This window comes from Carlito syrichta, unplaced genomic scaffold (assembly GCF_000164805.1).
Source record: "Carlito syrichta isolate Samal-C Ts95f unplaced genomic scaffold, Tarsius_syrichta-2.0.1 Scaffold308847, whole genome shotgun sequence".
NCBI classification, from domain to species: Eukaryota; Metazoa; Chordata; class Mammalia; order Primates; family Tarsiidae; genus Carlito; species Carlito syrichta.
This window is the reverse complement of record NW_007252943.1, coordinates 528,804-542,513: the sequence shown is the minus strand read 5'-3', so window position 1 is coordinate 542,513 and position 13,710 is coordinate 528,804. Positions and strand designations below refer to the sequence as shown.

Below are 13,710 nucleotides of genomic sequence, written 5' to 3'. Positions count from 1 at the left end.
CAACCTAGACCTGCTGGGCTCCGGCGATCCTTCCGCCTCAGCCTTCCAAGTAGCTGGAACTACAGGCGCGCGCTACCACACCCAGCTAATTTTTGATTTATTGTAGAGATGAGGTCTCGCCAAGTTGCCCAGGCGGGTCTCGAACCCGTGGGCTCAGGTAATCCTCTCACCTCAGCCTCCCAAAGCGTGGGATTACAGGCTGAGCCACCGAACCCGGATTCTTGGTGGTCTTTTAAAGTTTCAGCATGTTTATCATCATCTTCACTAAGCTGTGTTTTTGGGAGAAGAAAAAGAACAGAGAAGCAGATAGGGAGGACACAAAAGCACTTGTAATAGTGATCACATTCCAAATTTCAGTTTGTGAAGTATTTGAAATCCTGTTTTATGACACTCAGCGGTCAAGCTTAGTTTTCTTCCACTGTCACTGACTTAGAATATCTTAAGCAGGCAGAATTGATTTGTCCAGCTAACTTTCCTAAAATATCTCTTCTTGAAACCGATACATTTCTTATTATGAGAGCTTAGATATTCTCCCTCTACGTGGAAAAAAATTATGGAAATAGTCTGTCATCTTCCTTCATATCTCTGCCTTGGAGATCTTTGAAGTCTTTCTGTGATCTTAATGAAAACCAAGTTTTTTTAAAATACAGGTTTTTGTTGTTGTTTTTTGTCAGAGTCTCACTCTGTCGCCCAGGCTGGAGTGCGGTGGCACGCTTGCGGCCACCATAGTCTTGACCTGCTGGGCTCAGGTGGTCCTTCTGCCTCAGCCTTCCAAGCAGCTGGAACTACAGGCACGCACTACCACACCCAGTTAATTTTTTATTTGTTGTAGAGATGAGGTCTTGCCAAGTTGCCTGGGCTGGTCTCAAAACTCTGTGCTTTAAGCAGTCCTCTCACTTTGGCCTCCCAGAGTGCTGGGATTACAGGCATGAGCCACAGTACCTGATGTCAGTATTTCTTTTGAGACAGCTAATGTACATTATTCTTAAGGCGACTAGGCTGCTTTAAAATGTTCTAAGTATTTAGCTGGGTGTGGTGGTGAACTCCTGTAATCCCAGCTACTCAGGAGACTAAGGAGAGAGGACCATTTGAGCCCAGATTGCGGCCAGTATGACCCTGTCTCTAAAAAAAAAATTTTTTTAATGTTCTGAGTATTTGCTTTTTGGCATACTTAAGTGAGAATAAGCCTGACCTGAGATTCTTGTGTTTCAAGAGTCATTCTGTCTCCGTCTCCTTGTTTTATTAGTTGTATTTCTTTTTCTGAATAGAGCTATGTGCATGTGACACAAAATTCAAAGAGTGGCTGGGCTCAGTGGCTCAGCCTGTAATCCCAGCACTTTGGAAGGCTGAGGCGAGTGGATTGCCTGAGCCCGTGGGTTCGACACCAGCCCGGGCAACTTGGTAAGACCTCGTCTCTACAATAAATAATTAGCCGGGTGTGGTAGTGTGCACCTGTAGTTCCAGCTACTTGGAAGGCTGAGGCAGGAGGATTGCTGGAGCCCAGCAGGTTGATGCTGGGGTGGCAGTGAGCATGCCACTGCACTCCAGCCTGGGCAACAAGACTCCAACTCAAAAAAAAAATTCAAAAGGTACAAAAGGACATATAAATGGAGTCTCCCTTCTTCTGTTCCCCAGACACCCAGTTTCTCTCCCAGAAGTTACCAGTGTTACTAGCTACTTATGCTTCATTTCAAGGTCTGTATATTTATATATATATGTTCTCCCCACACTTGAGAATATAATGTACATACTATTCTACACTATTCTTTTTTCATTGACCATATATCCCTGCTACTCAGTATGTATAAAACTTCATCATCATCTTTATTATTTTAGAGTTGGGGATCTTGCTGTGTCATCCAGGCCATCCTTCCACCTCAGTCTTCCAAGTAGCCAGAACTAGATAGGTGCTCACTACCACGGCCGGCTAATTTTTTATTTATTGTAGAGATGAGGTCTTGGTCTTGCCAAGTTGCCTGGGTGGTCTTGAACCCACAGACTCAGGCAATCCACTCACCTCAGCCTCTCAAAGTGCTGGAATTACAGGCTGAGCCACCGAGCCCAACCACTTTTTGAATTTTGTGTCACATGTACATAGCTCTATTCAGAAAAATAAATACAACTAATAAAACAAGGAGACGAGCCGGGCTTGGTGGCTCAGCCTGTAATCCTGCGCCTTTGGGAGGCTGAGGTGAGTGGATTGCCTGAGCCCGCGGGTTCGAGACCCGCCTGGGCAACTTGGCGAGATCTCATCTCTACAATAAATCAAAATTAGCCGGACATGGTAGTGCGCGTCTGCGTAGTGCGCGCCTGTATTCCAGCTACTTGGAAGGCTGAGGCGGAAGGATCGCTGGAGCCCAGCAGTCGAGGCTGTGGTGGCCGGGAATGGCCACTGCACTCCAGTATGGGTGACCGAGTGAGACTCTAACTAAAAAAAAAATTGTTTTAGTTGAGATATAATTTTATATATCATAAAATTCACCCCTTTAAATTGGGTAACCCAGTGGCTTAATTTCAGAACATTTTAATTATCCCAAAAAGTAACCCTATACCTATGACATCTAGGTTTTTACAGTTCTTTGTTAAAGCCAGTAATCCTGAACTGGATATCCTTTTTTTTTTTTTTTTTTTTTTTTTTGAAGTCTCTCTCTGTTGCCCAGACTGGAGTGCAGTGGCCGCTCCCGGCCACCGCAGCCTCGACCTGCTGGGCTCCGGTGATCCTTCCGCCTCAGCCTTCCAAGTAGCCGGAATTACAGGCATGCGCTACCACACCCGGCTGATTTTTTGATTTATTGTAGAGATGAGGTCTCGCTGCCCAGGCGGGTCTCGAACCCGCGGGCTCAGGCAATCCACTCACTTCAGCCTCCCAAAGGCACGGGATTACAGTCTGAGCCACCGAGCCCCACTGAAAGCAGTTACTATTTAAGGACTAAGGGAACTGATACATTTTGGGGGTTTTAGGGAGTTTTAACAGAACCCATCTCTTTTCTAGGGCCGGCAGAGGCTTCTCCAGGGACATGCAGTTTTTTGTCAGGGGACTCAATGAGGATGCACCAGCCTTTCAGTACCAGTAACAGTTACTAGATTCAAGGGCAGTGAAGGAGGAGAAGTAGAAATGTGCAAGCAGTTTTTATGTTTAGCCTAATTCATTACAAAGGAAGATTTCTTTCTTTCTTTCTTTCTTTTTTTTTTTTGAGTTGGATTCTCACTCTGTTGCCCGAACTGGAGTACAGTGGCATGCTCACAGCCACTGCAGCCTCGACCTGCTGGGTTCAGGCGATCCTTCTGTCTCAGCCTTCCAAGTAGCTAGAACTATAGGCACATACCACCACACCTGGCTATCTGGCTAATTTTTATTTATTGTAGAGATGAGTCTCACCAAATTGCCCAGACTGGTCTCAAACCCACAGACTCAGGCAGTCCTCTCACCTTGGCCTCCCAAAGTGCTGGGATTGTAGGCGTGAGCCACTGTGGCCAGCCTAAGATAGGAGTTTCTTAAGTATTCTAAAATTACAGACTACATGTAGACTACCCGTTAGTTGTCATCTAGAGGAATTTATTTTACAGTAATAGAGGATTTGTGATGGTGGGTCTCTTTATCATTTCCCCACTGTCAAGATGGAAGCCATGATATCTATCATGGAGGAATTCGTATTCTTTTGTTTAAACATATAAATGGCTTCTTCCCTCTGTTTGCACACATCATGTATAGTTTTAGTCAGGGGCTTAGGAAATCTTGTTACACCAGCCATATAACATTGGAATAATACATAAAACAACACAAACTAATCTAGTAAGCACTAATTTGTCTAAGCCTAAGAGAATGTTTTTTTGTCCCTGAAGGGATCCATGAAAACAGGTTAGAACCAGTCCACAACTTCATCAAACACATCACTCAGGAAGGGTAGTCGGTGGTCTAAGGTCAGTTGTAGCCAGGTAGCCTGTTGTCTGATTTTATCTGTGCTAGTTGTTACCTGGGAGGAAGTGTTTATGTACAAACAGCAAGATGAGTTGATGACAGCACAAACCATCCCCCCTTCTGCCAGAATGTAATCTAGGGTTATTCTGTTATCTAAAACTATTCTAGCTAAGAAGGTCAAAGAAGCTAGGCACAGTGGCTCACGCCTACAATCCTAGCATTTTGGGATGAGGAGGTGAGAGTCCAGGGGTTCAAGACCAGATCTCTACTGTAAATCAAAAACTTTATGGGGCCGGGCACGGTGGCTCAAGCCTATAATCCCGGCACTTTGGGAGGCCAGAGTGACAGGATTGCCTGAGCCCACAGGTTCAAGAACAGCCTGGGCAACTTGGCAAGAACTCATCTCTACAATAACTTTTTAAAAATTAGCCAGGCATGGTGGCATGTGCCTGTAGTTCCAGCTATTTGGAAGGCTCAGGCGGAAGGATCACCTGAGCCCAGCAGATCCAGGCTGTGAGGACAGTGCCACTGCCCTCCAGCCTGGGTGATAGAATAAGAAATCGACTCAAAAAAAAAAAAGTCAGCCGGGCTCAGTGGCTCAGCCTGTAATCCCGCGCTTTGGGAGGCTGAGGTGAGTGGATTGCCTGAGCCTGCGAGTTCAAGACCCGCCTGGGCAACTTGGCAAGACCTCATCTCTACAATAACTCAAAAATTATCCGGGCGTGGTAGCACGCGCCTGTAGTTCCAGTTACTTGGAAGGCTGAGGCGGAAGGATTGCCGGAGCCCAGCAGGTCGAGGCTGCAGTGGCCGGGAGTGGCCACTGCACTTCAGTCTGGGCGACAGAGTGAGACTCCAACTCAAAAAAAAAAAGTCAAAGAAGTCTGTAAGTTACAAAGACCAGGTAGTCTCATTGGCAAGTATTATTAGGGTGTTGAACAGATTCCTTAGTACATGTTGGTAGGCTGCCACTGCCCACCAGGGTAGCAGAGAGTAAGCCATGAAGTATTCAGTTCTCTCTGGAGTTCCTCCAGGAAAATCTCCACGGAATCGGGCCAGTTTTGCAGGGCACTGGTCCACTAAGCACTTTCCATGGCATTAGACACAGGAGTAATCATCAGGACTAGTAGGCATTGTCCTTGGTCTTCCTGTCCCCATAAACAGTTTAGGGTCCAGGGTATATGGTCTTTTTCACATAGAAAAACCTATCCTCCTGGAACATAGTACATTCTGTTGGTTCCTGAGCTAGAGACCTGGAGAGCCACTTTTGCCAACCACATTGGAAGGGAAATTTGATTTTTCCCATTAGGTTTTATTAAGTGGATATTGTAGCATCTGTTGTATGCATAGGGTTAAGATATTATTCTGGAACAATGATGGGGAAAAGATGAGGTTGCATCCTTATAGACCAGGATCACAGAGCAAGGTGGATTTTCGTTCTCGTGACGTAGTACATAAATACCACGCATTCGGTAACTTATGCCCTTGCATGAGTACTCTCCCTCTATAAGGGGGAACCTGGCAGAAGCTCTGGTCACTGGTGAAACCAATGGGTCCCTACAGTCATCTACTTACTATTCGGGTCTTGGATGGCATATCCGGCATTAGTAAGATTAGTGGAATCTGCTATAACCTGGGATATTCTGACTAGGGAGTGATATTCCCAGGCAGTGCTGGTGGGTAAGCAGCCTCGGGTGAAACCACATGAGCAAGTATTTTAAATCAGAGATTGGCTCTAAGGACCATTCTCCTGACATCTTGTTTGAGGATGGTGTTGGTCTGGATAAGTTGGTGTTGTCTGGCATGAATTTCATCACTTTAGGGTGATGTGGCTAGGCCTTCATGCCAGCAAGTTCAATGCCATGGGAGTTGTGAGTGGCATGTCATAGGGGCCCTTTCCACTTCTCCTACGGGTGTTGATCAGGTCCTCCTTCTCTCCAGTCCTTAAGTAGTACCTGATCTCCTGGCCGGAAAGCTTGTCATGCTCCCATGTCATCATGGTGGGCCTATTCATCAGGATCGCTTGAGCGCAGGACTTTGAACCCAGCCTGGGCAACATAGGGAGACTCTGTCTCTAAAAAAATAATTTTTTAAAAAAAGAATGCAGGCCAGGCTCGGTGGCTCAGCCTGTAATTCCACGCTTTGGGAGGCTGAGGTGAGTGGATTGCCTGAACCCGCGGGTTCAAGACCCACCTGGGCAACTTGGCGAGACCTCATCTCTACAATAAATTAAAAGAAAATTAGCCAGGCGTGGTAGTGTGCGCCTGTAGTTCCAGCTACTTGGAAGGCTGAAGCGGGAGGACTGCCGGAGCCCAGCAGGTTGAGGCTGCTGTGGCCGGGAGCGGCCACTGCACTCCAGTCTGGGCAACAGAGGGAGACTCCTACTGAAAAAAAAAAAAAAAAGAAGAATGCAGGACAAATACCTGGAAGTAGATTTGCTAGGTAAATTGATTTGTGCACTTAAAAATGTGAAAGATATTGCTAAATTGCTATCTCTAAAGGCTACGGGTCTACACTCTGTCACTGTACAACAGTTCCTATTTGCTCACTCTGTGACCAGCATAGCCCTTAACCAAACCTGTTTATCTTTGCCAATCTGACAGGAATTATAGTATCTCATTGTAATTTTAATTTATACTTCGCTTATTGCAAATGAGGTTGATTATGAGCTACTTGTCTTTCCTTCTTTATAAACTGGTTATTCATACCCTTTGAATGATTTTCCACAAGGATCCTGATTAATTAATTTTTTTTTTTTTTTAGACAGCAGGATTTATTGAGAGGACAGAAAAGCTCCCACAGTGAGAGGGGACCCAAGGACGTTGCCCAAATTTTTATTTATAGGAGCTCTTTATGTTAGAGAAAACCCCTGTGTGGTATGAGCTGGAAGTATTAGTATTTGACTTTATGATGTGTTTTTCTTTTATCATGCAGAAGTTTGAAATGTTATGTCATTGAATTTGTCAGTCTTTTCTTTTATGACTTCCATGTCTTGTGACATACTTAGATTTAACCCACTTCAAGATTATATATATATATTTATAAAATAAATACATATAAAATATATCATTTATATGTTAAATATATATATTTAACTTAATTTTATTATAAAGATGTGGGGTACAAGTAAGGATGTCAGGATTAGGTACATAAGTAATCCTTACTTCCCCTAGTTTAGGATCAGGTACCCATAATGATGTTAAGTGTCCTCCCTCCAAGGTTTTTTACATATATATATAAAAACATATATATATATATATATATATATATATATATATGAATATTTATGAACTATTTCTCAATCTAACACACATGAGCAAGACATAGACCCCCAGGAATAGCAGCTCTTGACAGTGGGGTGTGTCATAAAGCAGGGGTCTGTAGGTCCCCCTAGAGTTCAGAAATAGCTGCCCTGGACACTTGACTACCACTTTTAAAAAATTAAAGCTAACACTTAAAATAGTTTCTAACAGTATCAACAAACACCTTGAATAATAGCTTTTAATCATGGGACACAGTATAAAAGTGACATTTTAAATCAGCAGGGAAAAGATGTTCTGACTCTGAATAACTATAATATAATATGTATATGTAAAATTTAGGAAATAGTTCCTTAAAATAGTTTCTAACAGTATCAACAAACACCTTGAATAATAGCTTTTAATCACGGGACACAGTATAAAAGTGACATTTTAAATCAGCAGGGAAAAGATGTTCTGACTCTGAATAACTGTAATATAATATATATATGTAAAATTTAGGAAGTAGTTCCTAACCACGCATCTAGGTATTTCCCCTTGGTGAGGGGATGGGGGGCACGCGCTCGTCTTTCACAAAGCTTCATAGAATTCACGTAGCACCAGCCGCCCATCTAGCGGTTTCCAAGCTTGCTACTTGAATGAGAAAAGAGCCTTAACAAGAGTCCAGAAGTAAAGGGGAACTCTTTCCAAAGAGAACTGAATTCTCTATTTGTGAGTCATCAGTGTCTGATCTTCAGGTTGTCTTCTCATGTTAGAATCATACTTTTTACAATTTTGCTTCAGTAAATTTGCTTTGCTGGACCATAAGTCATCTTGGGGGAAAGGAACCCCTGGTTTAGGCTATACTATGACTGCATTTTGGCACTATTTAAAGCTGGGCATACGGGGATAAGGATCACCTCTTTTAATTTGGAATTGTTTAGTGTTAAAAAAAGAGAATGGCCCTTTAAAAAATAGAATTCTCAGAGTACCCCTGCTTATAAAGGCTCATAGGGTTCTGCCTGCTGGGGTAGAGGTGTCCTGACTGGTGGGGCTCTTGATGCTGCTGGTAGGGATCGGTAGTCCCCACAAAACCTTCTCTCAAGTCAAGTGCTTCACCAGCCATTTTGTTTGGCAGAGGAGGGTGCACAATGACTTTTAATTTCATTCAGTATTATAAAATTGTGTTTTTGTTTGGGCTAGTCAAAGAGTAGTCTGTCACTGTGAACTTTGGGATAACAGATGGTCTCTGTGCTTGAAATGCTGGTGGCAGTGACACCTTGGTGGAGTACTGGTGTTGACTTCCTGTCTCAGAGTTTGTTTGTTAACCCTTAGGGCTCTTCATCAAGTAGAGTAACTAGGCAAGTGTCAAGTAGGAAAGGAAGCTGGATGGACCGTGAAACTATTTTCCTTTTGTGTAGACTATTTCTCACTTACATTTGTCTTAATTAGTTTGTTCCAGAGACTGTTAGATACTTGGAAAAATAAATTCACAAAGAATACAAATGAATTAAACTAAAATGACCATGTTGAAGTAAATAAAATCTACAGACTTAATGATATGTCATAATTGGCTAATTTATTCCATGTAATTGTGATGTCTGGGAGATGGACTCTGATTAATATCATAGTAAATGTCATCAGGATTTCAGGGAAGACCTTCACATCGACTTTTTTTTTTTTTTTTTTGAGTCGGAGTCTCACTGTTGCCCAGGTTGGAGTGCAGTGGCAAGCTCACAGCCACCGCAGCCTTGATCTGCTGGGCTCAGGTGATCCTTCCACTTCAGCCTTTCAAGTAGCTGGAACCACAGTTGTGCGCCACCATGCCCAGCTAACACACTGACTTTTATATATGTATTTGTTGATAGATTTTGTTGTTTCTTTCTGTCCCATTTTCACTCCTCCAAAGTCATGTTCTGCTAATACAGTCATCCCATTGTGCCCTTGAGTAAATCCAAGTCTGAGTCCTAAAAAGCAGATTTCACCTAGCCAGCTGTCCTTGTCAGTTGTAGCCTTGGAGACCACCTTTTGGTAAACTTTGCCCACTCTTTCTCCCTTCTCACCCATGACCTCTCCTCTCCACTGGGTTCTACTCAAATGGTTGTACTCTTCCAGCTCACTCAGCAGCTGAACAAACTTACCCACCAAGGGGAAAGTTCCACATTGGGAGTACTTACCCCTTCCAGTCTCTTCCTGAGGAAAGCAAGTTACCTTCCACGTCAGGAGTAAGTTTTATTTTTGTTTGGCCTTGTGACTGATGGAAACTGGAGAGGAGATGCAGTTTTAACAGAGAAAAAACATTTAGCAGAGACTGTCCTTTCTGCCTTCTTCGGGCGTGTCCTTCTGGGCATCTCTTCAGGATTTCATTCCTCCCTCCAACTGCCGTTCACAACTGTCCTTTCCAACTGCTCCAGAACTCTTGGCCCTGGCATTCCGTGATGTAAATTATTCCACGCATGGTTCGAAATGGGTGTGAAGCAGTGTTGTTGCCAGGTGTCGGATCACTAGTGTAAGTTTACCAGATCTCGGGGGAGAATGGCTCTTGGAATTTGTACGGTTGTTATTGTTTCAGCCAAAGCACAGTTGTTTCACTGGCTACGCTTGACGCTGTCGCTGGCTGGGGACAGAGGAGCTCACGGCCTGGACCTGGGGTAAACTTCTGGTTGAGCTTTCTACTTTCAAGATTCTAGTGTTGGGTTGTAGATTGTTTGGACCTGAACAGGAGCAGTGCTGGGGCTGAGAGAAGATCCCAGGACCTGCATTCAGAGCCTGCTGCAGTGCTGCCTGGGGCTAGTGTGCCCCCTCTTGTGTCTCAAAAAGCAGGAAGAACCACTCTTCCGCCTTCCTGAAGATAGCCAGAATATGGCAAGGAATCTAGATTGCTCACCATGCTTAGAAACATCGGTCACAAAATTAAAGACCTCTATATCTATGAGATCTTTTCTAAAACAAAAATGTTATTTCTCCACATGTCCATTCTACATTTTGAGGAAGTTACTGTTCATGGTTTGTAGTCCCTGGGGAAATCTGCATGGGAGGGAGATTCCTGCCAACTCTCTTTGATTTGTCTAGATTCTATGACCTGTAAATTAAGGATTTGTTTTCAATAAAATTTTTCAGTTCATACTTTATCTCTCAAATGATCACAAAATTTTTAAAATCATGTTAATAGTAAGCAGTTAGAGGAAAACTCACAAGATTACACAGTTATTTATCCAGAAATGTGTAGTATACCTTGATAGTGCATTGATGCCACTGGCTTTACTCTGCTTTGCTGAAACATGGTTTCTTCTTCCTTTATCTGCAGTTGTCATGGATGATGATGATGACTCGTGTCTCCTTGATCTTATTGGGTAAGATGTTTATTCCAAAACAAGGGTAAATCAAATGTGTGAAGTTTAACTTGCTAATTGCATGTTAAAACCTGGTAAAATTTTTTAAGTAAAAATTAAATAATCATCATAAATATAGTGGGGAAACAAAGAGACATAGATTAACATAGGGGTCCTAATTCAGTAATTCTTTATTAAATTTGTTCTCTAACAAATCCCAGGAGGCAGAAATGAGTGTTAGTAAAAAATGGGCTGGACACAGTGGTTCACACCTGTAGTCCTAACTAAGATTTTGGGAGACTGAGGTGGGATGATTGCTTGATCCCTGTAGTTCCAGACTAGCCTGGGCAACACAGTAAGACCTCATCTCTACAAAAAGTCAAAAAAGTAACTGGGTGTGGTAGCACATCTGTAGTTCCAGCTACTCGAGAGGCTGAGGTGGAAGGATCACCTAAGCCCAAGAAGTGGAGGCTGCAGAGAGCTGTGACCGTGTCACTGTACTGCAGCTGGGGTGACAGAGTGAGACTCCAACTCTAAAAAAAAAAAAACAAACAGGAACAGTGTCAAAACAAAAACAAATTAAAACAAAAAAATACTAATAAAATTGTTTTAAAATAGGAATAGGACTCAGGTTAATATGTCATTTTATTTTTGCTCTAGTAAAAATTCATCCTAAATATAGATAATATATTTGTCATTTCTTTTTTTTGTTCTTTTCTAGAGACCCACAAGCATTGAACTATTTTCTACATGGACCTAGTAATAAATCTGTAAGTAATACTTAGAACATTACAGACATACATTTTATTTCTTCTTTACTGTTAAGGTAACCACTTTGTTGAATTTGTACCTTTGCAGAGCAATGATGACTTGACTAATGCAGGATATTCTGCAGCCAATTCAAATTCAATTTTCGCCAACGCTAGTGTGAGTATTGGAAGCTGAATGCAATGATCAAGTGGTTTCTGTCTCATTGATGCCTTGTGAATTGAGGCTCTCATTGCCTTTGTGTTCAGATAAGAATCCTTACCCTTTTATAACTTATACAGGAGGAAAATCTTTTGACTTATGTAGCCATTTTCTACTTTTAACTTAGTCAGTTAATACAGGCTATCTGAGATTTACTTTGCCATTTTTCTAAGCTTTCAACCTTCTTTCTAAAATGACTCAGAAATGTTAAAACCTGAATCATTTTAGAAAGTCATATTAGAATATTTCGAGCCTTGTTACATAAGCTTTAAAGAAAGCATTCTTAATTATTTCCATCTTAAACAAGAAAAAGAGATAATAACTAATACTTGTTGAGCATTAAGTATGTGCTCAGCACCAAGAACTTAACATATATTAACCTCATTTAACCTTCACAGTTATTCCATGGAGTGGCTCTATTATGATCCATATACATATATATTTTGAGTTGGAGTCTCACTCTGTTGCCCAGGCTAGAGTTTAGTGGCACAGCTCACGGCCACCACAGCCTCAACCTGCTGGGCTCAGGTGATCCTTCTGCCTCAGCCTTCCAAGTAGCTTGGACTACAGGCATGCACTACCACACTGGCTAATTTTTAAAAAATTTTATTGTAGAGATGAGGTTTCACCAAGCTGTCCAGGCTGGTCTTGAACCCCGGGGCTCAAGCAGTCCTCTTTATTCGACTTCCCAAAGTGCTGGCCTATGATCCATATTTTATAGATGAGGAAACCAAAGCATGGAGAGGTTGAGTAACTTGGCCCAATATCACACAGCCATGAGTTGCAGAGCTAGGGTTCTAACCCAGACCATCAGGCTCTAAAACCCATGTTTTCAACCTCTAGGAGCATCTAGATAAGAGATCTGACCTAGGGGAGTCCTGCCTGGTCACTGTATCAAGATTACTCTGTTAAAGCCTCATGCTATCCTCATCTTTTCTTTTTTTTTTTTTTTTTTTTTTTAGTTGGAGTCTCACTTTGTCACCCAGACTGGAGTGCAGTGGCCACTCCTGGCCACCGCAGCCTCGACCTGCTGGGCTCCGGCGATCCTTCTGCCTTAGCCTTCCAAGTAGCTGGAACTACAGGCGCGCGCTACCACGCCTGGCTAATTTTTTGATTTATTGTAGCGATGAGGTCTTGCCAAGTTGCCCAGGCAGGTCTCTAACCAAGCCCAGCTTCTTCATCTTTTCAATGGCCTTGTCCTGCTGTGGCTGGTAGTCTGGAGTTATCTGCCTGATTTGAATCCTTGCTCCACTACTCATTAGCTGTGTAACCTTAGATCTAAACTAAATCTCTGTGAGGTTCAATTTCCTTATTTGTGAAACCAGAATAACAATGGAACTACCTTATAGAGTGCTTAAGATTAATTTACTAAGCCGGGCTCGGTGGCTCAGCCTGTAATCCCGTGCCTTTGGGAGGCTGAGGTGAGTGGATTGCCTGAACCCGCGGGTTCGAGACCCGCCTGGGCAGCGAGACCTCATCTCTACAATAATTCAAAAAATCAGCCGGGCGTGGTAGCACATGCCTGTAATTCCAGCTACTTGGAAGGCTGAGGCGGAAGGATCGCCAGAGCCCAGCAGGTCGAGGCTGCGGTGGCCGGGAGTGGCCACTGCACTCCAGTCTGGGCGACAGAGTGAGACTCCAACTCAAAAAAAAAAAAAAGATTAATTTACTAGCTGGACTTGATGGCTCAGCCTGTAATCCTAGGCTTTGGGAGGCTGAGGTAAGTGAATTGCCTGAGCCCGCGGGTTCAAGACCCACCTGGGCAACTTGGCAAGACCTCATCTCTACAACAAATCAAAAAATTAGCTGGGCGTGGTCATGCACGCCTGTAGTTCCAGCTACTTGGAAGGCTGAAGCAGAAGGATCGCCGGAGCCCAGCAGGTTGAGGCTGAGTTGGCCGGGAACGTGCCACTGCACTCCAGTCTGGCAACAGAGTGAGACTCCAACTCAAAAAAGAAAAAAATTAGTTTACTAGTCCTTGGAAATCACTCAGTACAGTACTCAGAAAATAGTAACTTACCATCAGGGCCTTTATATTCTCCATCTGTTCAGAAAGTCTTTGGGGATGCACAGTTCTTTTAAGTATTTGAGTGTGTGTAAGTTATGTCAGACACTTCTAACATGCTAGCATGACTTTAAAGTCACAACACTGATTTCCTGTAAGACTCATGAATCAGTAACATTTCTGACATTCATTTTGAACAAGTAATCATTGCATGTGATGCCATTAAGCCTTTAAATTAGATATTTAACC

At 43.0% G+C, this 13,710-nt stretch overlaps 1 protein-coding gene across 2 annotated transcripts in view; it reads left to right on the top strand.

The window, feature by feature from the left end:
• The first annotated feature begins 9,501 nt into the window (after positions 1–9,501).
• The window catches only part of BICRAL (BRD4 interacting chromatin remodeling complex associated protein like), a 45,057-nt gene continuing 40,848 nt past the window's right edge, over positions 9,502–13,710 (top strand). Inside the window, exons 1-4 of one of the 2 annotated variants that reach the window (XM_021716613.1) lie at positions 9,502–9,664; positions 10,463–10,508; positions 11,209–11,257; positions 11,346–11,414. In XM_021716613.1, the coding sequence (XP_021572288.1) occupies positions 10,468–10,508; positions 11,209–11,257; positions 11,346–11,414 (159 nt within the window). In that variant the 5' untranslated portion in view covers positions 9,502–9,664; positions 10,463–10,467. Of the gene's footprint in view, positions 9,665–10,456; positions 10,509–11,208; positions 11,258–11,345; positions 11,415–13,710 lie in introns of those variants that run through there. The other variant, XM_021716614.1, reaches the window with a different exon arrangement.